This window comes from Aplysia californica, unplaced genomic scaffold, assembly GCF_000002075.1.
Source record: "Aplysia californica isolate F4 #8 unplaced genomic scaffold, AplCal3.0 scaffold00037, whole genome shotgun sequence".
Taxonomy (NCBI): domain Eukaryota; kingdom Metazoa; phylum Mollusca; class Gastropoda; order Aplysiida; family Aplysiidae; genus Aplysia; species Aplysia californica.
The window spans coordinates 399,824-425,674 of record NW_004797307.1 but is presented as its reverse complement, the minus strand read 5'-3'; the positions used below and the strand labels follow the sequence as shown (position 1 = coordinate 425,674).

General features: G+C 37.1%; 1 protein-coding gene across 1 annotated transcript in view; it reads left to right on the top strand.

Moving 5' to 3' along the window:
• LOC101860234 overlaps positions 1–25,851 on the top strand; it is a gene marked incomplete in the record, with an annotated part of 177,628 nt that overhangs the window by 126,992 nt on the left and 24,785 nt on the right. The window contains 25 exon segments of the mRNA XM_035973942.1: positions 282–484; positions 1,338–1,471; positions 1,981–2,099; positions 2,609–2,797; positions 3,384–3,564; positions 4,480–4,638; positions 6,388–6,527; positions 7,279–7,395; positions 7,965–8,223; positions 8,684–8,831; positions 9,388–9,564; positions 10,724–10,841; positions 12,423–12,613; positions 13,039–13,177; positions 13,735–13,933; positions 14,944–15,060; positions 15,817–15,988; positions 16,283–16,402; positions 16,909–16,995; positions 18,013–18,209; positions 18,892–19,064; positions 19,300–19,324; positions 20,219–20,433; positions 22,012–22,120; positions 25,528–25,635. Of these exon segments, the coding sequence (XP_035829835.1) occupies positions 282–484; positions 1,338–1,471; positions 1,981–2,099; positions 2,609–2,797; positions 3,384–3,564; positions 4,480–4,638; positions 6,388–6,527; positions 7,279–7,395; positions 7,965–8,223; positions 8,684–8,831; positions 9,388–9,564; positions 10,724–10,841; positions 12,423–12,613; positions 13,039–13,177; positions 13,735–13,933; positions 14,944–15,060; positions 15,817–15,988; positions 16,283–16,402; positions 16,909–16,995; positions 18,013–18,209; positions 18,892–19,064; positions 19,300–19,324; positions 20,219–20,433; positions 22,012–22,120; positions 25,528–25,635 (3,796 nt within the window).

Genomic DNA, 25,851 nt, shown 5'->3' with positions numbered 1-25,851 from the left:
TTTGAAAAAATCCCTGTGCTTTTGCTAGTATGTAAACGGTCAAGAAATATCCATTGGCGAATTTAATCATATTTCACTCAAACATTTCCTATAATGCTTTGACTTCTATTTTTTCCTATGTAGATAACACAGTAGCATGTCTGTATCAAAAGTTTCGACACATAATAGTTCAATTACATAATTATTATTGTATTTTTTTCTGCCTTGTTAGTGTTGTTCAGCTAAAAAGAAAGTACCTCACAGGTTTATGTGCTAAGATGCCGACCATTTTGCCTTCCCAGTTACTGTCAAAGAATTCCAAGGATGTAGCAGAACTGATTAAGCGACTAACAATGGAAGTGGTCACTATGATAGACAGTTTTCAGGATATCATCCAGCTAACTTCAACAGTCTTCAGTGGTCTGGACATCGACAGTTTAACGCAGAACTTGGATGTGGTTGATAAGATCATCGAGAACAATGATTTTGTAAGACTGGCACAAAGGTCAGTTTTAACTCATTGCCTACTGGAAGTTGAATTGTGTGGCTCATGCAGCCTATGCTTAATAGTTATGAGCACCGTTTTGCGGTTCAGTATGAAAACAAAATTGACATGAGACAAACTTTATTGATCCTTTAGAGAAATTATTGGTGGATAAACCAGAACATCAACCCACAAAGATTCAGCATCAACACAAAAATGCACTCATTACATTCATGCACAATGATACACATACAACAAGGCACAAAAATTACTTGTTCACACAGGTGTTCAAGAGTTGTTAGCAGACTCCACTATTTTACACTCTGTTACTTTCTTCTTTGTACTGTCTGATTCAAAATTGATTTCCATGCATTTAATATATAGGCCCTATAATACATTTTGATTCCTCTTTAAAATGAAGAAAAAATTACATTTTTGAAAATACAGTCGGGTAAGTTAAATAACTGCCAAAAGTCAGATAGGAAAAAATAACTTCGAAAATGACTAGGTCACAGTGAGGAAAATGGTCTTGTAGGGTAAGAGATAGCACTGAAGTTCACCAAGTACGATTTTTACTGTGCGTTCATTTTCATTTTGAGCTCCAAAGTCATTTTTTTCTCTAAATAATGCTTTTGCATTATAAGGTAATTTAGATATCAAGTAGAGGTTTCTGCAAGCTTTTGTGCAGGTAGAAAGAGATGGATTAACAGTGAAGGAGTACAGGTTTTGATCTATATTTGTCAGTGATAAATGCACTAAGGTGATTTAAGTTTAAATCAAGTGTCTGTATCTTTTTTTTTCAGTTTGCACACATGTGACATTTTTGTTGATACTGGTATCTTTAATTCACTTTTTTTTATCATTTCCTATAAAGTCTGAGGAACATATTGGATGACATAAGGCAGTTGGTGCCCCAAGGCATTGGTTACACCATCGTTAATGACATTGAACGCATCATAGATGGTATCATGGGTCTGGACATCCTCCAAAATGCATTCTTAAATGAAAGTAAGTGTTCACTCTTTTTGTCTTGAATAATATAGATTGTGTTTCAGGATTTATTTTTACAACATGCACATGAATAATTTCCCCTTATGGTGTATCTTTAAAAATAATTTTGAGTTTTTCTTATACATTCTACTTGTATATGCTTGCCGTGTTCTCGTTGTCTCATATTCTTTGCTCACAACAGTTGGACAGCAAAGATGAATGTGATGCCTTAATAACAGCTCGTATATTTCTGCAATAATTGTTCAGTTTTTGTTTCTTTTTCACTAGCTATTAATTTGTTGGTTGGCTTTTAGAATGTTATGAATTTCCAAAATGACCAAATTTTTAAATCTCAAGAGCTATTTATGTGGCAGTACATACAAGGGTGAGGAAGATATGCAAAATCTTTAGCGTTCAATAATAATTTGGGAAGGTCCACTTTCATGAGTCAGAAAGAATTTTTAGCTTCTGATGAATGTAACAAGCAAAATTAATAATTTTTCCACTGTTTTACTTTGTTTTCACAGTTAAAATCAAAGACCTTGTCAAAGATCCAGATTACCTCAAGAATTATTTGAGCAACAGTGTTGGCCTTGATGAAACAGATGTGGACGCAATAATGGATGGAAGATTCAAACTCAAACTGGTGAGAAATTATGTAGATACACCAAGAAATTGGTTGAAGAGTAGCAACATTTAGTGCCTGAATTCACTTATCAAATTGTAAATAATAATGTGCAAAATTAGGATTCTTTTGTAATTACTTTGAATTTAAGTAAAATCTTTTGGTACAAATTATGTGTCCCCAATATATGAATAAAAATGACATTACTTAGTTTTGTTAAAGACTGGAGGTGAAGCATTTTACCAGATTGCAGGAGACGTTTTATGTTCAAAATAATGTTAGCACTTTTAACTCTTGTTTTGTCTATAGGAACAAAGATTTATGCATTTTATGGACGACAACAATTTTTTAGAACGTCAATGAAATAACATTTTGACATCTAAATATTGTGCCCTATGTAAAACTTTCAGTCTGAAAGTACTCTTATTGCTCTGTGGTCTTTTTTACATACTAAATTTACTGATGTATATTGAAATATACCGTTACATTTTCTATTCATGTTATGTATTTGATTTATCCGCATGTTTCAGCTGACTGAAGTGGAAGACATGAAGGCATACACTTGTGATGAAGTCGTCGACAAACTCGTCATTCTCAACAGCACAGAGGCGACTCTCAGGGAAATCCGTGCCTCTTTCTGCTCCCTCAGTGATGACCAGCTAGTGAACTTGCTAAAAGCTTTGACTCCATATTTGGACATTGGTGATTTGGTGACTAAAGTAAGTCTTTCTTTATAATTGTATGAGCCTAATCACTCTGACTTTGTCATATAATGGGTGTTTTCTTTAATGAGTAGTAGAAACTTTGTATTTCAGTTTATCTCAGTGAAAAGAAGGAGGAAAAACACCTGAAATGATTTTCAAATTGCAGTTGGTGAGTGTTGGACTCAGTTTTTAACAAATCTGAAAGAAAAAAACATTTCTATACAAAAATATCTTTTGACTTAAGTAAAGAGGACAGTAAGCCAAAACAAGAACAGCCCACCAAAATATGATGATGTTATTCTACTTCAGTAAAATCATACACATATGATAACTTTTCGATAAAATATTACTTTATTTTCCGCGTGTGAAATTTTTGTGGCTTTGAAGGAATGTTGACCAAAATAAAAAGCCTTTTTGCCACAGAGCAATGCGGGATTAATAGATATTCAATCTCTCTATCTGTTTTTGTGTCTGCGTAGTAGTATACTTGTCTATCTGTCTGTCATACATATATAACCACGGACTGCTGCAGTGAAAGTGTTTCATAACAACATTTTTACTGAATTATGAACTCATTTTGTACCAATTCATGATTCTCCAGTATGTGCATCACATGGATACGGCTTTCTTTGAGTCGACCAACATTACCAAAAGTGAACTGGATGACATGGTGGAGAAAATTGATAGGGGTCAAGTAGTACTTCGGACAGCCTCTGACATCATCATGTCAGCTCCAAACGGGTCATCAGTGTTGAATGCGTTTTCAGTAGGCAGTACAAGTGGTAAGAGGAGTGCCTATACCCAATTCTTCTGTAATAGTCAAAATACATAGGCTACATGTGCTAAATATTCATTAAATTCTTACATATAGTGTCCAGTCCAGTGTTCTATGTGTACTGCATCTGTTACAAGCAAAAAAATGTTTTGTTGCTGTTTCCAACATTTTTCATGGAAAGTTCTTGTTGCTCCTACTAATTTGACTATTGATTGCTTTTTTCTATTATATTATAGTTTTGAGCAGAATTATTGGTATGAATATTCCCGTTGAGTGATATTAGGATCAATACTACGTAATATGAAGCTCTGTTTCAATACATTCCTTTAGATTAAAGATGGTTTGTAACAAGAGGCTGTTCTATTAATGATTAATCTATTACTTATCTGCCTTTACACAGCATTGTTGTACATTACGCTGTGTTTCTGTTAATTTTTTCTAAAGTGCTTTCATCATTTGAGTATTCCTGGGTGGTGTTGGTATCTAACTCTGAATGTTGCAAACCAAAACAAATATGAATTAGTTTTTCCAACACTCTGATTTTACAAATTTAAATGGAAATGTCTCCTTCTATGACCATTTTTTAAATACTTCTTACCCCAACTTTAATCATAAACAACTGAACAAAGGTTCAGTCTTCTCAATTTTTGACTCTCCTGTCTTTCAAAAAATGTAAACAAAAATGTAACATTCTTCTCCGACCATTACTTTGAAATTTTAAAACCTTCTAATATTAGAAATGTAAAACAGAAATGTTTCATCTGACCATTACTGTTTGTTTTTCTAACTCTTTAGTCTTACAAATCTAAAAAAAAGAAATGATTCATTAGATCATTACTATATTTTGTTTTTCCCAACACTCTAGTCTTACAAATGTAAACAACAGCAGAAAATGCCTCATTTGACTATACCTTATCTGCAGCTCTCGTCAGCTTGGAGAACTTGACCCCGGCAATGTGTGGACGGCAGGTGGATGACATCTTTGACATGGACTATGATCCAGGAGTGATAGTGTCCACCTCTGAAGATCTTGAACAGGGGATGGAAGGCGATATCAATGACGACATTGACGATCTTCCAAGTGAGTTTACTTTTCCTCTTGTGTGTGAGTATGGTCACACATTATGTTTGCTGTTCTTATTTTCTTTTTTCTAATTACCTACAAGTCTATTGCTGAAAAAAAAACCTAAGTTATTAAAACTGTGTGTCAATAAGTTCTCTTGACTGAACTTGAACTGGTGTCGTCGCCTTTAGAATATCTTAATTTGTGGACAGTTTATAGATCATGAACAAAAGGAGTTACAAAGTTGCACATTCCTTAGCTTTTAGTCCGGAAAGGGTTTTACTGTGGTCACGACTTCATAAGGTCATATGAACGCCTGGGACTCAAGTTGAGTGTTGTGGCTCCTTATGTCACTGCATAGCATGGTTTTACTTTATGACCGAAGTTTAAAATTTGTGAAAAAATTCAGTTGTACAAAGTTGTTTACATTTTGAAACTAGTAGTATCTACATCTTTGAGTAAAAATCAAAAAGTATGTTGAGATCACCGATGGTGAACCAATTCTTTAAATAAGTGCTTTTAACTGATTCCGTCCATGATTTTTTCAGGCTCTGGACAGAGTTATTTTTCCCTGCTCAGTTTTAGACCTGGGTTGCATCTATTTAATGCATTACTGTGAAGCTCTAAGTCACTCTAATAGGTATTGTCATATACCAAACTGATGGGAATAAATAGAAAAATCTGTTTATATCAATAACAATGACCTATAATCTGTTTGTATTACATTTTCCTTCTGACAAAAACTAATGAGAAAAAAAAATTGCGCAACAGCTCTTCGAAATTTTGGACTTACCGCATTTTCTCAGCTCTACAAGTCCTTATAATCCATAGAAATCAACACAACATTGTAGCGATATCACCCTGGCACACATTTATGCAAGAATTTCACAAATTTAGTTGAATATCTTTCTTTGAAGAGCCTTTTTATTATACCAGGCTCCGTGTTGTTTACCCTTAGATCTAGCCTACATCGCAACAACAAAACAACGATTTTTGCAAGAATTTCACGGAGTTTCGATCGATATTGGCGCTCAGAGATTGAGGTCAGGTTTGTTTACAAGTTCTACTTCCTTTCGACAACTTAAAAAGTAGGAACTATGTTAAAAAGTGCACCTTTGTTTCGGATTTCGTTGAGCCGCTCACAGCGGCCGAATGGACGCAGTGGAAAAACTCAGAGCCGCTGTCAGCGGCCGAATGGACGGAATCAGTTAAGATATTTCCTTCGGGTCTCTCCAAAGTTCAGACAATCTATTTAAGGATTTGCCTGATTGTGACGTTGATTTCACTTCCAACACAAAATGTTTATTTTTCCCTACATGTAGGAGGTATCATGGAGGTATATCCACTATGTAATTTTGTTAAAACAACTTTGTCTCTTGTGGAGAGACCCAGAAGGTTTTCGTGGACCCATCTTGGGCATTATATTGTGAAATTTATTATTCACTCGTTTTCTCCATAGACACATTTATTTGTACTCAGATGACCTCAGATAAACTTGGCCTGAGTTTAGATCTTTGAATCTGGATACTGATTTTTAAACTGGCTATGGCTGCTCTGCTTATTTTATCGTGTGTTTTTACTTACTTGGGTTTTTTTCCATTTTTTTCTTTAGCTATATAACATTTGAAATTCATTTGTTACTTACTTGGTTAGTTTTGTTCTTTTGGTTTCTTTAGCCCTATGACATCTGTAGTTTAGGTTAGGTTATTGCTCTAAAACTGTTAACTAGAGTTTCATCAAATTTTCTGATGGTTGTGCTCTCAACAGATGAGTTCTGTGTGCAGATGTACAACACCATCCGCCAGTCTTCTATTGGCAGCATCTTATGGACATACCTCAAGCCTGTTCTCCGTGGCAAGATACTCTACACCCCGGACAATGCTGCCACAAGAGCTATCATTGCAGAGGTAACTGTTTCTGTTTTCCACTGTGCTTGCAATGTCATTGGTTTAGAATTTCCATGGGTGGTTGTAGGTGCTCATGGTGTAGCTTGCTTCTTTTGTCCTATCAAACATGTATCCTCCTTATCTCTCCTCCTTTTTGTTTGTTTGTAACACCACTAATCTTCTGCACTTTTATGACCTTGTTGTGTTGTAAGTGCTGTAAAACTCTTACAAAAACTAAAAGTTAAAATTCCCCCTGAAGTTGTTGAGGGTTTTGCTAGTTAAATAGAAGTGATAGATTATGAAAATACTGGTTTGTCCTTTGGAAAATTTGTATTCTACTATTCTTTTTTCATGAATTTATAAAAGATAGAAAATATTTAAGAACACTTCAAAGCAGAAAATTGTTTAATGGAAGTCTTCTGTTTGAGCTGAAGAAAAAAAAAAAGCTGAGAATGGTTAAAGACTAAAAGGGAAAATTTCAAAGGAGCAAATTTAACAGCGTATGATAAACATGCAACAAAAATTTTGAACAAGCATATTCTTCAATTGCTACAGCTCTAAGTGCAGTGGGAAATGATAATAAATTAGAACTATTTTTGTTGTTGAGAATTTCTATATAATATAGTTCAGTCTTCTCTTGATTCCATCGATCAACAAACGAGAAATTAGTTCTTCATCATGAGAGCCTATTAAGTTTTCAAATGTTTAAGTTTAAGCCTATGTCTCAGAAGTATAGGAACATTTCTTACTTTCTCTTTTATCTTCCTGTCAGGCAAATACAACATTCAAGGACATGGCAGAAGTATACCGTGTCGCAAAGCTGTGGGCAGAGGAGACACCAAATTTGATGGCTATGGTTGATGCTGCTGCTGGAGCTACAGAGTTGAAGGTCAGTAGGCCTATATATGTTATGATCACCTTTGAATACAGTGCTGGAGTGCCTTTAAAATGGCATTCTGTTTCTTTTTTGATTAAAGAGGCTACTGCAAGTTCTTTCAGAGCCTACCCATGGGAAGGTACAGAAGTAAGATGAAAAAAGATGATTTAGTGCTTATGCCATTAAAAACACTAACCCAATTTTTTCCCATGGCGTGGTATACACTGTCAATATATGTCAGTGTTTAGTCAAAGATATTCTGTTGATAAGTCAATAGATGTTGGTCTTTAGTGATGGATTTCCTACATACCTATTACAATGAGATAAATGGTGGGAATTTGTATACCATACTTTCGCATTTCTGTTGAATTTATAAGGTGTTGAGGTGAGTATTACATTTACATTTTATTTTTTAATTCCCCTATGGAAATGATGTTTCAATTTAAAAAAAATTAATTTGCAATGAAGGATTCGACCTTAAAAAAACTAATCTGTATTGTTGAATATAGGAAATTGTAAAGGTAAACTCACAAAACAACGGGATGTGAGACTGGTATTTTACTCGTCTTTCCAATCTACAGGAAGCCTTAGAGAATGAGTTTGTCCAAGGTCTTCTGGAGTCGACGGTTGGCGTTTCAGCTGACGCTCTCATCTCTGGTGTTGAGGCTCTACAGGTCGACAACTTTGACCAGTCTCAGCTCAAGTCCCTCCAGAGTGCGGCCGAAGTGATCGCCAACTACTCCTCCTGCATTTCTCTAAGCAGGTTTGAGCCCGTGGCCTCAGAAAAAGAACTGGAGGTGGAAGCTTTCCGACTGAGCAAAAGCAAAACCTTCCTCGCAGGTTTGTCACATTACTAGGTTTCACTTTGGATGTTTTGTAATAAATATGATGATAATAATGATAATAATAATAATTATGATAATAATAATAATAAATGATAATAGTAATATTAATAAATAATAGTAATGATAATGAACTTGTTCTGCTCCTTTTTGTATTGCTATTATCCTACCAGTGTCTTTGGGGTAGTGGTTACGTTCCTTACAGGAAATACAAGTTCAATTCCTGAGTGGAGAAGTTTTTTTATAGAGTATCTCCTTCTGTCTGCTTTTGTATCCCACCAAGCCCAAGTTGGTCCCGACATGCAGAGTGGAAGCAGTCCACCTCTATGATCTACATTGTGTTGATGGAGGTATTAAAGACTATTGTCCTAACAATTCCTATTTTGTTAGAACTCACTGTACATTGCATCTCCATAGCTTAGTGGCATCCTCACGTTGATTATCAACTGTCTTTTCAGGCGTTGTGTTCATAATGAATGACGATGACAATGATGGGAACTCGACACGCAGGAAAAGGCAAGCCAGTGGGGAAATCCCCAAGCACATCACTTACAAGATCAGGATGGACGTGGACAATGTTATGGACACCAACTCACTCAAATCAAAGTATGTTCTGTACCTTTATTTGTGTTTTAGAAAATTTAATGAAGTTGTTTTTAACGCCCCCATCGACTTGTCAGACTTTTTTCATCTTGTTTCAGGAAAATAAGCATTTTGGAATTTTTCATCAATTTTCTTCTTTATAAGGAGGTGCCCATTTTCACTACAACATTTTCACCTTTAATTTGTTGGCCAAATTTTTTTCCAGATGGAACCTTGAATGTTACCATGTGCTTCTTGTCTATTTTCTATCTTCCTTAACAAATCTCTAATTGAAAGACCACATCTTACAGATGTCAGGAATATGCAATGTTTTAAAAAGCTGAATTGGCACAGTGCCTACATAAATATACAACTGTATTAATTAAGATTTACTTTGAGGTGTCATAGAAAAAAATTAAGCAAAACCGCACTTAGGAAACAGGGTCACTTTTTCATGGCCTCTTGGCACTATATCTTATTTTGAATTCCTTATATCTTAAACGGTCTACTTCCATACTCTCCACATTTCTGCTTCTTAAATGATTGTCTTGCACCGTCATCGTTGGGTGTCTCTGCACAGGATCTGGAAGATGTCGGCAGAGGACAATTTTATAGAAGATTTACGCTACTTGAGAGGGTTCATGCACGTCCAAGACATGCTTGACACGGCCATCATCAACGCACACAAGAATCAAGCCTATAGAACTCCTGGTATCAGGCTCAAGCAAATACCTTTCCCTTGCCATCACCTTGACAAGTATGTAGTATGAGGCTGCCATATGAAAATATGTATATAAGATATAGGTATAGATATCTGTCTCTCTTTCTCTGTCTCCCTCTCTATTCTGTCCTCTCTTTTTCTCTCCCTCTCTCCTTCTCTCTCTCTCTCTCTCTCTTTCTCTCTCTCTCTCTCTCTCTCTCTCTCTCTCTTTCTCCTTCTCTCTCTCTCTCTCTCTCTCTCTCTCTCTCTCTCTTTCTCTCTCTCTCTTTCTCTCTCTCTCTTTCTCCTTCTCTCTGTCTCTCTTTTACTCTTTCACTCTCCCTCCCTCTATCCCTCCCTCTCTCCCTTCCTCCCAACGCCAGTGGTGTAGCAGTTAGGTGCTTTGTCATTATATACTCTCAGCCCAGGTTAGCCCTGGTAGGCTTGATCAAAGCAACTCACTTCATAAATTACCTAAATAGTGTCAGCGAAAGTGTGTAACACCTACATTTATATTCTGTCTCTCTGTCTCTGTCTCTGTCTCTCTCTCTATCTCTCTCTCTCTCTCTCTCTCTCTCTCTCTGTCTCTCTCCCTCTCCCTCTCTCTCTCTCTCTCTCTCTCTCTCTCTCCCTCTCTCTCTCTCTCTCTCTCTCTCTCTATCTCTCTCTCCCTCTCTCTCTCTCTCTCTCTCTCTCTCCCTCTCTCCCTCTCTCTCTCTCTCTCTCTCTCTCTCTCTCTCTCTCTCTCTATCTCTCTCTCTCCCTCTCTCTCTCTCTCTCCCTCTCTCTCTCTCTCTCTCTCTCTCTCTCTCTCTCTCTCTCTCTCTCTCTCTCTCTCTCTCTCTCTCTCTCTCTCTCTCTCAATATATATATATTCTGCTCTCAATTATCAGCCCTGCTCCTCAGCTGACAATTACCCAGCTGCCTCCTGAAAATCTATTGGTCAATAATTGATACAACTCATCTCTTAATGTCTAGTGCACAAAGGTAGAATTTAACTTAGACAGTAACAGCTGACAGGACCATGATCTGATGCATCTGATACCATAGGGATTGCATCTCTTCTTGATCCGTTCTCATTCGATTTCTATTTATTTCCATCTACTTTTGACCCACATAAGACCTTTATAGACCTAAGTAATTTTTTCATTTTATTTTGTATTAAATGTAATTGTATTGACTGAAGCATGTTTGGTTTTTTTCCTCTTTGTAACAGTTTCATTTTCCTCCTGGGCTCGTATTTGATTCCTGTGATGATGACGTTTGTCTTCCTGGGGACCTTGGGAACAGCAACACACAACCTTGTCTATGACCGGGAGAATGGACAGGAAGAGGTAATTGTTTAACTCTCAGCACACAGAAAGTGTTTGTGGGCCTCCAATTTTGTTATCCAATTTTTCAGCACCATAAACATTTATACAACAGCACTCCTATTTTATCTTTTTGCTTAAAATAAACACCAAACTGAGTAGCCCCCCCCCCCCCCCCCACCAGAGCAGTGCTTCTAACTGAAGTTGTCTTTAGGCCATTCCCAAAGAGGGGATATTAATATGTTCTTATGCACAGTAGAATTGTAAATGGGTTGATTTATCAATGTCATGCTCATACTGTGCCGGAACAACATAGGGGGAACTGCTGCCTTTTCTTTCCTCATCGTTACTATCGTCATTTTTCCTCTACCTCTTTTGTATGTTTGTCACTCTCTTGTGAACTGCTATTTCTGGGGTGTCTTAATAGTGGAAGCAGACTTTCTGCTGTAGAGGCAAGAGAGGTGAGCAGAGTAAGCCTGATTCCTCGTTTAGACTTCAAGATCTCCGCTGACATCCACCCCTTGACACTCATATGACCTTATGCAGTTGCGAGCGCCGTAAAACTTTACTAAAACTAAACTAAAGTGAGTTGAAATGAATGCTCCTTGCAACAAACATTCAGTTTAATGATAAACAAGGTGAATATGCTGCCGTTTTGTAGATTTATGTTATGATGGTAAAAAACTGAAGCGTGCCGTATACTAAGAGTTAAGTTGTTATATGAATCAAAGAGAGACAGATGGGTGGTGGACACTCTGGCATAGTCTGCCCCTTCTATTTTTTGTCAGTGTGAATGTTCCCTTAAGTAGACCTTGCAATGGCGCTCATATGACCTTATGCAGTTGCGAGCGCCGTAAAACCCTCTACTAATAACTAACTAAAGACCTTGCAAAAGGCTGCTGTTACTGTACTTGGAATACTTGGAGATGTCATCTCTGGCTCAAAGATAGACACGGAATGATCCCCCATTGCTAAACAGCTGCTTGCTGTTCTTGTGCATTAAATGCCATTTTTAGCCCAGACCATACTTTGATTTTGTCTCTCTATATTATACATTGTCCACCCTTAGTCCTTGTGTCCCACTTCTTGCCTAAGAGTATTTCCTTCATAATGGTTTGGCGACGTCATTGTACCAACTTGTTGTTGAATACAACTTAACAGAACTAAACAGAAAAAAATACAAATGGATCTATTTCACTTTATTTGAAACAGCTTTGTACAAGTTTTTAAATAGACCAAATCAAAATGAAAGGGCAGTAGATTTTTATGTGGTTTCTTTGAGATTACGCCTCCATGCCTGTACACCAGATAAGTTTCTATGTAGAAATGGTCTTGATGTTGCTTTTTGGGGGGGCTGTAGTCTCGATAAATACTCAACATACACAAATGTCCTGAGCAGCTTTCTGACAAACTAACTACACAATCAGATCAATGAAACAGGTCGGGAGGATTGACAGCAGGAAAAAGTGAGGTACCATAATCGTCAGTGTCTCTTCGAAACCTGAAGATGAAGATGTTGTTATAAGGAGGTGAAATGTAGTTAAATATGTCGTACAAATATGTGTTATAACAGAGAGTGAAATTTTCTCATGTTTCTCTGTTCAGACCCTCAAAGTGATGGGCATGATGTCTGGAGTAAACTTCCTAGCCTGGCTACTGACCACCCTGTTTATCATGGCTGTGGTCAACGTGATCCTGTCCATCATGCTGTACTACCTGGACATCTTCATCTACAGCAACCCTGTCTTTGTCTTTGTATACCTCATGGAGTTCTGTCTCAGCTCAGTCATGTTGCTGTAAGTTCCTTTTTTTGTAAAAACTGTTGTTGTTTTTTAAAGGACAGTGTATTTGAAGTTTCATAGCTCAGTCATTTACAGGCAAACATCTTGGAAATATTAACCTGCACACTGTGCTAAGAGTGGAAGGAATATTAGTGTTGTTTTTTTGTGTCTGTTTCATAGACTTTTATAATGATATCCAAGACCACGACTTTGGTGTGTTTCTGGTTCCCTTTGGAGCGCTCTATTTAACTCAATTTGAAGCAAATGGAGGGCAAGGGTGAAAGGTGCGGTGTGCACTTGACTATAACAAACTGGTGTTTTGCCCTTCATTTGGACATAATGGTACTGCCCGGGGCAGTTAAGGATTTATAAAAAGTGGGCGTCATGACAGTGTGCAGTCTAAGAGAACAAGTCTATGATCTGTGTATTCCCATTCTCAGGTACATGGTGTCTTCATTTTTCAACCGCACGACGATGGCCATCTTGTTTGTCCTGATGATCTACCTGATCTCTTACCTGCCCTATATCCTGGTCATTGGCCTCGGAGTCACGATGGAGTTCTGGCAGAAAGTTTTGGCTGTAAGTATCCGAACACAAGTACCTTATTATTGTAAGCATCTGAGCACAGGTGCTGTATTGCTGTAAGGATCTGAAGGCTAGAACCTTATCGCTGTATTTGAGCTCTTGAACTTTATTTCTGGAAGCATCTGAGCACTAGAACCTTATTTCTGTAAGTGTTTGAGCAGTAGTACCTTAATGCTATAAGTAATTAAACCTTAGTAACGTATTGCTGTAAGGATCATAGCACTAGAACCTTATTGTTTTGTTGTAACAAAAACCATATTGCAATAAATATTTGAACACTGGAGCTAGATTGCTGTAAATATCAGAGCACTAGAACCTCATCATTGAAAGCATTGGAGTACTAAAACATTGCTGAAAGTTTCTGAGTGCTAGTACCTTATTGCTTGCTTATGGCTGTTAATTTCTACGTGTTCGTCTATAAAGAATTTGCTGAAGGCATCATGAGGATGAAAATATACAAACAATGCTTCTTTCACAAAACAAATTCAAATTATCTTGCCTTAATTCATATCCCTCTTCTCTTGCAACACGACCTTTCTCCTTCTCCTCAGTGTCTGGCATCGACAACAGCATTTAGCTTTGGTTCCATGACCTTAGCGTACCTGGAGGAGAGTGGCTCCGGAGTCCAGTGGGACAACATTGACCAAGACGTAATGCGGGACTTCAATATGTCCTTTGCTATGGTCATGATGCTCATTGACAGTGCCATCTACTTCCTTGTCGGTTGGTACGTCCGCAACGTCAAACCAGGTAAGTCGTTTCCCCATGGTCATAACACAATGGTTTCATCATTTGTGAGGCATGCTGACAAAATGAGTTACCTATTGACTGAAAATCAACACAAAGGTCAAAATTGTAGATCTTTAAGTATTGCTTTACTTTTCAAGTTTTACATGTCGTTTATCATAACTACTAATAAATTGTAAAAACTCAACCTATAACTTTGACGTATCTATTTCCATAGGGCTCACATCCATGGAGGAACTCATTTTGTCTGCACGCCTCGCCTCACATTTTTTAAAAAGTTCTTGTTGGAATAATAAAGACGCCTGTTCCTTGTTTCTAATTCTTCATAATTTGAGGATATGGGTTTTGTTTCCTGTTCTAAAAAATGTTAATATGAGACATTTTCACTTTTTCCAAGTCAAAAGTTTCACTTGTTGGCACTGGGAGGTTTTCTAAAGTTTTCTCAGAACCACAAAAAATGACTTTTTGTCTTCTGTAGCACAAATACAAGATGTTGAACACTTTGGGAGCTGAAGGTGTATTCATCTTTTTAAGGAAACATGGTATTAAACAGTCTGCCTCCATGACATTTCAGGGTTTACTGCTATAAAATATTTTAATACAATTTTTTTTAATGACCCTAGATCTGAGACATGCTTATTGACCTTTCATTTGTACAGTTTGTTAAGTGTTTCAGTAAAACACTTCCCTCTTTTAAAGAAGCAATGAAAGAAGGATGCTGCTGTATATCTTTAAGTTGTCTCTTGTGAGCTCAAGTGCTCAGGTCCTGTAGGCTCAAAGGACCATGGCACAAAGTGCTATCTATGATGTGTTTCTGTCTTGAAAAACGTCAGATCAATGTAAACGGCATACCATTTTGATTTTTGTCTTTCCACTTGTTCGCTTTTTCTTTTCTTTTCTATATGTATGTTTTATTCCTGACTGCTGTCTTTGTTTTTTGAATACTTGTTAGATATCATTACCATTGTAGTCCTCTATGACTAACAAATCCCTCCTGTCGCTGTGTTTGACAGGCAAGTTTGGCGTGTCCTGGCCGTGGTACTTCCCTGTGATGCCGACGTACTGGAGCAGCTGCTTCAGAAGTAAGGGAAGTGGGGACTCCTCTAACGAAGCTACAGCTGAGACTCTAGGTAAGAATTGCAATCTTACTGTAGCATTTTTTCATAAGTTTTTTAAACACAATTATCAGACAAACATTTCCCATTCAATGGCAGAAGAGAAAACAGCATTACAGCATAAAATGCCCTAAGGTCTGGCACTTGATTATGATGTCATATATTTTTATAGCACAAAATGTTCACTGCACAAGGCAAAATTTGTTGTCTGGGCCAAAAAATTGTTAACTAGCTGTAGTGACAATGAATTTAAATCAACTAATTTTTTATATAGAGAACAATTGACTTTGTGCATGATGTGTTCAGGTCAATTTCCTGCATAGGTCAGTAACTGATTTGTCGTAAAATTGAAGGTTAGCCTGATTGTTGTCACCAAGGACATGGCCACTTGAAGAATAGACACTCTACAGATAGAGATATCACCTTTTTGTCACCTACTATCAGTATACCTGTCATGGTTTTCCCAAGTACAGTCATATCTGCTCCAACAGCCTCCTGTCCAAGACAGTCACCTGTACAAATGACCACTGCCTGTTTCTCCTCTGCTGTTTTTTCTTGATATATAAATGAAGGCTAATAATCTGACTGCCCAATACTCTACTTGCCTAAGACAACTACTTTTCTCCTCAACAATAGGTGGCTGTCTTGGTCAGTTCCTATTGTACTTTGCCAAAGCACACAAGAGCAGACAATCTGTAGAATCAACAACAGCTGCAGGCAGCAACAACTAAAAAGTCTCTCTCATGCATTATCAAACTTTCTCTGATATAGGCAGCCTGTTTGAGCCAACACCACAAGACTTCTCCGTGGGGATCGCCCTACATGGAATCAGTAAGAGCTACGGAGGCAAAAAGAAGGCCTTGAAGAACCTCAACATCAACATCTACAGAGGTCAGATCACTTCACTCCTTGGGCATAATGGTGCTGCCAAAACAACCACTCTGTAAGTAAAGGATTCTCTTTTAACACTCTAAAGGGTCATTTGGCAAATGTAAATATGTTGTTTATATTCTGTTTCAATAAATCTTTTAAACACTTGTTACACAAAATGAGAAGTTTAAGTGCTTTTCTTAATACCTTATTGTTCTCTTTGGTTGTAGAAAATATAAATGAAAACATGTATCAGAATATATCTGTTCTGTTCTTATGCTAATGAATTTGGAAAATACTGAAATTTGAAAACTGATCTTCTTAAGTGTGTGTAATGCAGTGCTTTTTGTTTATTTCTGATTCTTAGGAAAATAATTTGCGGAGTGATGGAGCCAAGTTCAGGACGAGTCGTTGTGGATGGCTCAGAGCCAGGCTGTTGCAAGCAGACGTTGGGCGTCTGTCCTCAGCAGAATGCTCTCTTTGCCTAGTGAGTTCTTTGTCCTTGTTTTGTTCTGTCATAGAATAACAACTTTGCAGTCGCTGTTGAAGTGTTAAATGAATTATTCATAACTATCAGGATTTGTTGCAGAGAGATATATCACTTTACTCCTTTTTAAAAGCAGTTTGTGTTTTTTACCATGGAACCGACGTTTAAGATTTCCCTCAAACAAGACAAGAGTCTAAACAACCATCCAAATTATTCAAAATCACTACCACCACGTTGTCTTATTTAACTTCATTTAACTTTTTTCTTGTTATGTAGGCCTACTGCTAGAAACTTTTTTTGATTTTGTTATTGGACTTTTTTCATCATGCCACGATACTAAAATTGTCTTCATGTGGTATATTGAAGTACAGACATGTTTCGTTTCAGACACTTTTTCAATATTGTCAATCTCATTTGATGAAAAAGGCAGGTTTCATCACGCAAGTTTTGATAACCCAGGAATCAATGGCAATTGCCTGTAAAGAAAAAGTGCTTTTTTTTTTCAGCATGACAGTAATGCAGCACATGATGTTCTATGCAGAAATGAAGGGATCTAACAAAAAGTCCTGGAAGACGAAAGATGAAATTGAAAGGTAAGGAGTGATATGCAAAGGATTATGTCCATTAATTCTTTCTGAGATATTAGTTGAAGGACAGACAAAATTATTAGTTTACAAGGTCTTAAGCATGACTCGCCTAAATTGATTTATCCTTTCAGTGTTAACTTTTTTGTAGAGACTGGCAAACATCTATTGGCAGACAAGATTTTGTACAAACTTCATCCATTTATACTTATGTGAGGCAGCGTGGTCAAATCAGGCCCTGGTCAAAATAATGAGTCAAGAAAATGGCATTTTTCTGCAGGTTTGGGAATTTTTATCGAATTTTTGTTTTATGGCTCAACACCTTTTATGCCCATTAAAGAACACGTTTCGTTGTGGATTTTACTGAAAAACGTTGATCAAAGACATAAAAGATGCAAATTTTCAATTTCCTCGGACTCTGAAGAAAAGAAATAACTCCACTTTGGCAATCATTTTCTCGCTAATTCTACCTCTGAAACCAGGCAACCCCACCTCCTTCAATCGCCAATAGCATGACTTTTATCCAGGATAACTGGATACTCTTTTCATCAAAATCAAGGTAAATGGACAGGCTTTAAGATGATACCAATAACCCCATTTACCCTGAAATTGACGAGCGCCTGGTTCCACTGCATCCGGACACATATTAAGAAGACATCATTCAATTTCAGTACATTTGTACATGTATATTATGTCCACATGAAACCTGTTCTCTTTCTGTTTTGTTATAATGGACTTTGTCACCATTATCAAATTTGTCCTAATCACTTCGAGGAAAGTTGACTGGTCAAGTTTTTCTTCTTCTGCTACTTACAACAGGTTCAGTTTAGTTTCTTTATTCATTTCAGTTTAGTTCTTTTCTTCCGAATGAAAAGGGAATCTAAAGAAATGTGTTTCTGGATTGCCTACCACAGAAAATCACATTTCTTCAATTGCTTGATCTGAAACTGACAAGTACTTTAAATTCTGTTTTGCCCTTAGATATAAGATTGTCCATTCCATCATTGTTTTTTGGATATCACTCAGGCTTCTGAAGGATGTTCACATGTGGGTAAATCGTAATACACCTGTCCGTGACTTATCATATGGCATGAAGAGACGTCTCTGTGTTGCTTTGGCCTTTGTTGGTGGCTCACAGACAGTTGTGCTTGACGAGCCAACAAGTGGTGTTGACCCACACACGCGCAAGAATATCTGGAATCTCATCACCCGCAACAGAGAAGGTAAGAAATAAATGTTGTCCTTCTCTTTGTTTGATCACTCATCTCACATTTCTACCTTTTCTTCTGCTCCCTTCTTCAGCTTTGATTTTTCCTGGCTTTTCCTTTGTGACCAACAGTATACAGTCAAATCAGCTCTGACACAACCATCTGTCCCAGAGAATCACCTGTACCAACAAGCACTTTCCCTTTCCCTGTGGTGCTTTTTTCCGATATTGTAATGACACTGTTCAAGAGTCATCTGTCTAAGTTGACCAGTTTTCACCTCTACAATGGGTGGTCGTCTTGGAAAAATTTGACTGTATTTTTTGTCTCCTTTTGGCACATATTAACTGCCAACATTTTTTTCTGTGACTGGATTTGAATTTTGTGGTTTTTATCAAAATGAGCTGTCTGTGTAAGAAAAAAGAATACTTTTTAAAAAATGGTTTTGCACCCTGTGGGTGGAATTGATATGTTTTTAAGCATTCTTTTTTTTTAATGAGTTGAACACACAATGAGAAAAATTACTAAAATTAAGAGACAAAAGTTGTTTAAAAATATGTAGTTTAGGGTGCTCACATTTGAATTAAGTTAAAATCTTTTCTCTTCATTCATTCAGATTTTGATAAAGTAATTTTTTTCTTTAATTTAAGGGCTCTTTTTGGCCCCTTTTTTTCATGTATCACATTGGTTCTATCCTCAGATCGTACCATCCTGCTCTCCACCCACCACTTGGATGAGGCTGACATCCTCAGTGACAGAATCGCTGTGATGCACACTGGCAAACTGCTCTGTTATGGTTCTCCTGCCTTCTTGAAGCGATCACTAGGAGGTGGATTCAAACTGACTGTTGTGAAAAAGGAATCAGACAATTTTGTAAGCACTGTAAATTTCTCATAAAAAGATTATTTGCAATTTTCACCTCAGAACTAAAATATTTGACCTTACTATCCTTTTCCTTTTCTGGTTTTAGATACAACAGGAGTATTACTGATTATTGTGTAATTCTGTCAATAATGGAAATGTTCACTTTAATTTTTTCATTCATATTATACCAGCTGTTTATCCATAAATGAATAACATCTTTTTTGTTTCATTTTTTATGTTGCAGGAAATTGCAGCTGCTGAAAATTCATGTAAGTTGAAGTAGCCTCATGGATATCCCCTCACACTGAAAAGTGACTTATAGCTTAAATTATCTGAGAATAGAATTTTGTCAAGCGGGGTCAAGGTTTTAAGGTCGTGTAGACTTTGTGGTCTCTTTTCATATTTCTGGTCACTTTGACTGAAGTTTATATGATTTGTGTGGGGGTTTTTTTCCAATTTCAACCTGATGAAGCCTTGTCTAGGCCATCATATTGTAGATTAAGGTTCTTAACCTTAAAGTTTTCAAACTGACAAAGCTGTTCTGTGGTAAAACAAAAATTACCAACAAATGTTACTTTCATCTTTAAATAAACCTCCGTAGTAGAGTGGATCCAAAGGTTAAAAGGTCAAGTACGTGGACTGTTGGTCATTTTTTTAACTTTATCTGTCTTTATACAACTTGTGTTTTTCCTGCTATCCCTCTAACAATTAATTCCAGGTCAGAAGGCAGACATGTTCAAAAGTTTTCTCATTTAGTCCTCCTACATAGATGTCCATTCAATAATACCAGTCACAGAAGTCTTGTATATATTTTGACAAATGTGAAGCGTGCTGACAAAATGAGTTACTTCATGAGTTACCTTATGGAAAAAGGTACTTCACGCTTATAGGTGAAGATTTTATCATTTATATTTATGATATAATAAAAGGCATGTTATAGATGGAATCAAAAGAAAACGTACAGATTTGTAGATTTTTGGCCAATATCTCCATTTGTGGATTGTAAGAAGTAACTCATTCTGTCAGCACGCCTCACAATTAGTTAACGAGATGTCAGAAACCAAAGTTCAAAAGCTTGTGGTTCTCGTGATCCGTTTTCTTGACCCCAGTGTCACCAGCAGCGACTTATAGAATGTGTTCTTCCTGTTCTGTCTCTGAAACAGCTGTAAGCAAGTCTGAAGCCATCACCCGCTACATTCAGTCTCTCAGCCCGGGAGCCAAGCTGGTGGAGCAGATTGGACTTGAAATGACCTTCAACCTACCAAAAGATGAACAATCCATGACAGTTTCTTTCTACCAGTTCTTCAGACAGCTTGATGAATGCCAGCAATCTCTTGGGATATCCAACTACGGACTTTCTGATACCACGCTGGAAGAAGTAAATCTACTGCTTTTTAAATACCAATAGAAAACTTTTCTTTCTCAAGAAATGTAGTTTGACTATAAAAGCCTTCAGGATTTTATAAACTTAGTTTAGATGTCCTTGTGCTTCATGATGCTGAAAATGTTCTGATTTGTTATATGTAATATTTTGACTAAATAGAAGGAAAAGATTTTGTTAAACATCAAATGTCCCCCTCTATGAGCTGGGATCTGTGGCGACTAACCTTAAGACCAAATTGTTTAGGTGTGTTGTTGTTATGTGTAGTATGTCGCACTTGACGTTCTTTCAGCCCATGTCACTGGTGTCACAGAGACTTGGGCACCTGTGTCTATCAAGAAACGTTGTTTAAACTTAATGTCCGTGACAAACAGCTGAGTTGCTTTAGAATCTGTCGTCGTTGTTGAGCAACATTGCGGACCAACAGTCGGATCTTCTACTTCTACTGCTGGCCCGCTCTCCCGTTTCCCTGATGCTCTTTGTGTTGGAAATTCTTAAAGTGCTTGCATGGACTGCTGCAGCGTCTTAAGTTAGATCCAAATTTTCAATGGAACCAGCAAATAGCATCAGCTTTGGGCAGGTCATAAACAGAATCAGTAGGTCGCACCGCTGTATAGACTTTCAAATATGGCAAAAGGGAGTTGTACAGGTTATCCGCTTCTTTCGCCAATGCACGGTAATCTGTTTTGTGGTGGGAGTTCACCAGAGGAGCTCTAATAGATTCTGGCAACAGCTGTAAAAAAATATGGCGAAAAAGAAAACACGGTTTGTGTTCTCCCAACAAAACTAGCATTTTTTCGATCATCTCAGAGGGCCTGTTATCGCCCAGTTCTTTTATGCTCTATAAGGCTGCTGCTTTTTCTTCTTCTGATAAACTATAGGCCTCTATAAGGAAAGACTTGAGTGTGTCGTACTTTTGACTTGAAGGAGGTGAGGAAATTATGGATAGGGATCTTGCTGCTGTAGCTGCATTATATCAAGCGCCGCTACGACGTAGTAATATTTTGTCCTGTCAGTTGTGATCCCACGCAAAGCAAATTGGGCCTCTGTTTGTGCAAACCACGCGAAAGGACAAGAATTCCAGAATGTAGGAAGTTTGAGTGCTACAGTTTCGATTGACATGATTTTGAGAAACATGTCGCCGTTACTAGATTCTAGATTATGCTAAATTAAATCTAGATCTCTAGACAAGGTTACCTTAAATCACGTCGGGGTCACCAATGTAGCATGAAGAGACACACACACATGTAAGTCATTGCAGGACGAGACATAACTTTCATACATTCCACCCGAACAGCTTGGACACTTTCACTGAACTGTCACTCATGAACTCAAGTGCGACGTACTACACATAACAACAACACACCTCAACAATTTGGTCTTAAGGTTAGTCTCCACAGATCTAACACTATTTTATCACATTGAATATAACAATCAACAACACCTGAGAGGTCTGAGAATATTTGGCTTTTTCAAAGTCGCATTCTTCTCTGTCATTTAAGTACTGATATAGGTTGCTTTGTTTACCCCTACATGTATGATTGCCACATGACATTAATCTGTCCTTGTTCCCAGGTCTTCCTAGAACTGACCCTGAAAGCAGATGATGCCGACGAACCGGGCATTGTGAACCCTGTCATGACATCAAAAGACAGGACTACAGCACTGGATGCTCAAGATCTAAGTGAGTTTCTGCGTCTCTGTTTCTGTCTGTGTATGCTTATATATATACATATGCATGGTTTCATATGTCAAAATCTATTGTAAATATTGAAATGTAAACATAAATATGTATGTCATTAGTAATTCATACCTCAAATTGTCAAGCTGCTGGATTGTTGTCTTTTTCTATCTTATTCTGAAATTGCTACTACAAGAAAGTATTTCTATATAATATGTCATTTTCAATGGTTTCAGCTATATATGTGAATACATTTTTTGTCCAAGCATAGGTAATAGATCTATAGTGCTGACATTGACTTATAATGATCTTCAAGAATGTGATGCTTGTAACTTTAGTGAAGGGTGTGGCTCTTAGTGTGCAATTCTTAATCCTGTATTTTCTGTTAACCAGTTTACTCTGTTCTCCAGTTTCTGTACAAAACGAAATGGTTTACGGGTCCTGGAACATGCAGTGGTTTATTATTGCAGCATGTTTCCTTTTAGTTATGTTAGTTGTTACATGCATGCACGGGTGGGGGAAGGGGGTGGAGGTGTGATGTTGTAGTACAATAGTCTACCTAAAATCCCATCAACTATCACACCCCCCCCCCCCCAACCCCCAATTTTGCTACAAATCCTGTCTTTCTCAAGAACCAGATTTCTACTTTATAAAAGCCACTCCCTGTGATCTCACTTTAACAAGACAAGGCTGCCCTGTGATCCTGACTTTCTCCTTCATGATTAGCCAAGTGGAGCTTTCAACACACAGGCTTTAGTGTTATTCACTCTCGCAGACCAAGAGCAGGATGCATAGTCTGAAAATCATATTGTGTGTATGGGATTAGATTAGATTCTTGTGTCAAGTCATGAGAGCTTTCATCCTGCTTCAACAAAGCCTCTCAACTTCTCTGACAGTCAAAATTCACTTGTCTAGTGGACAGAATTGCACTATAGTTTTCCCCAGTTGCAGCAGACAATGATGAGATTAGGAATTATCGTGGTGAATTTAACTGACCTTTTGTTCTTCTCTAGATCTTTTGGCATGAGAGAGGATGTTTAAAAGACAGGAATGGATATTAAGAGTAGATCATTTGACTTTTAAGAGCAGGATAACAGGTTGAATCCAATAGTCATGCTAATTTGATTCCGATTGCTGGGCACCCTATGTTTTGCTGATTTTGAAGCTTGGAAATTCTCGGCAGAGACTGTTGTATTGACAATATCAAAGAGTCATAGTTCAGTAGGTTAAACTAATCATTAAGTAGTTTTAGAGGTAATAATGCAACCTTTGAAAGAGCTAAGTGATGTTTGTAATGGCATTTGGCTGAGTTTGCACAATTCACGTCTTTGCTTTGCTTGGTTTGTAGTTGTCATTGTTATGCCATGTCATGGGTTTTTTTTCTTACAGGTTTTGTATAATACAATGTCGTCACTGCGGTAGGAAAATGGCAAATCTCATTTTTGCTACTTTTGAGCTAAGTGTGAAAAACTGTTTAAGGAAAGTATTTATCATCTAATAGTGGTAAATCTTGCCATGCATGTTTCTTTTGTGACTGCTAGCGCATATTTTGTTTATTTTACCCAAAAAATAGATATTAGTACCACGAAACAAAATAAAAGGCTAGTTGCATTTTGGCGCAACTTTGAGTTATGCCATTTTGTTAGCGCAGTGACAATATTGACTTTTGAGGGGAGATTGATCCAAGCAACCTGTAACTTTTGAACTACAGTGTTTTTTTGTTTATATCTCCGGAAGATTAATAAGAAATGAAACTTACAGCTACAGTTAAAAGGTCATGACCTGGATCTCAACATATCAACAGTTTTGCAACAAAATTGGATGTATCCATTTTTTTAATTTTGAGAAAATTAAATATTTCTGTTCTTCACCCATTTTAGAGTAAACTTGATGTGAGGCTTAGTTGATATTCGCTAACTGATGAAATCTATGTTGGATTCTTATCCTTTAAATCGATGAGATCTCCTCACATTTTTGACAAAACGCGGCATTTAATAGTATAAGGAAGGGCAAAAACTGCTGACAAACTTTCGCCGACCACAAGTGAAGACACATGACTCGGGGAAAGAACTTGATTGGCGCACAGAAGATATGTCGCCGTCCATCAAAAAAGGTCTACCACTTTGGTCACGTTTTGTAAAAAAAATCGCAACTTTCTGAAGTTCTTTAATAAGGAAAAAAATCACTTTTTGTGAAGAAAAAAGTTAACTCTGGACCTTTCTAGCTACTAGTTTCGGCCAAACTTCGAAAGTAGCATTTGTCGCGTTTTGTCGCCAAACTGTTCCTATTATATCTGTGTGTTTTCTATAGTTTTTTTTTGTTTTATGATTATATCATATGTGAGGCAGTGGGGTGGAATCAGGCTCTCGTCAAAATAATCAAAGTGAAGAAACTTGCATTTTTCCGCAGGTTTGTGAATGTTTTTCAAATTTTTGTTTTTTGGCTCAACATCTTTCCTGCCCATTAAAGAACTCATTTCTGTCTGGATTTTTCAAAATACGTTGATAAAAGGCACAAAAAATTTTAATTTTCAGTTACCACGGAGTCTTAAGCTAAGGAAATAACCAATCTTTCGCGGCCATTTCCTCGCTAATTTTATCTCTTTAAACAGGTGACCCCGACCTCCTTCTTTTGCAAATATCTCGACTTGTATTCAAGATAAATGGATATTTTTTCCTTCCAAATAAAGACAAGTGAACAAGCTTTAAGATGATACCAATAACTCTACATGCCCAAAAATTGATGAGAGCCTGATTCCACCACGCTGCCTCACATATCGATAGTACATTTATCAAAATTGCACAATGAAAACATTTTTGATTTGTGTATCATAAGTAGCATTCTGCATGCTGGATTTTGAGACATTATTCAGAATATATAATGCATTTGTTTTTCTGGTTTACACGCAGGTAGTTTCCTTTTCACATTATTTCTCTCATAGGTCAGATTTGCAGGGCAAAGTGTTGTTCCTTGGGCACAATCTTTTTTACGTACATGTGGAGGTTTTTTTAAAAGTAAAATAGCTTATAAAAAATTATTTTATCTCCCATGTTTGAGCAATTAAATATTTTTTTAAAGTCTGGATCAGAATCTTTGGTACCTTAGACTGTTCAAATATACCAATACAATGAGAGAATTCTGATGCCACCAGTTTCTGTCAGATTTTGGCTTTTCTTTTCTTTTGTTTATGTTTTTAACAATGGCATTCAGTCTTCATGACGTCATTTTTTTGTATTAAGAAGTTCATTTATTATGATTTCAGCCTTTTTTTTTTACAATATATATCTTTACCCTTATCTGTGCGTTGTGAACCGAGGCTTTGTGCATGAAGCAGATGAAGCTGAGGAATTCATTGAAACCTTGAAAGCCCTAAGCCTCATCGCAAAAATCAAATATTGTTTTAATTTTAGGAATGGAAACAAACAAAGAGTTTCCAAAGGACAAAGTGCTGTTTGGCCCAGCTTTGAGAATAGGCCATTCTGGTCCCCATCGGAACAAAATGGGCTTTATTCTAGAAGGTAACTCACCAATGAAGCGCAACCTAACATTTATAGGTGTTACACTGCATGCTTCTTTACACAAGCACAGACTCACATGACTTAAGTATAGCTACTAATAAAAGAGTGCATGATTTTTCTTTTGTAGTTGAAGTGCTTGATTTTTAAAACTTCTTTAATGCCTACACTGCTGTGGAAACTGGCTTTTCAATTTCATGCAGTGTCTTTCATCTGCTT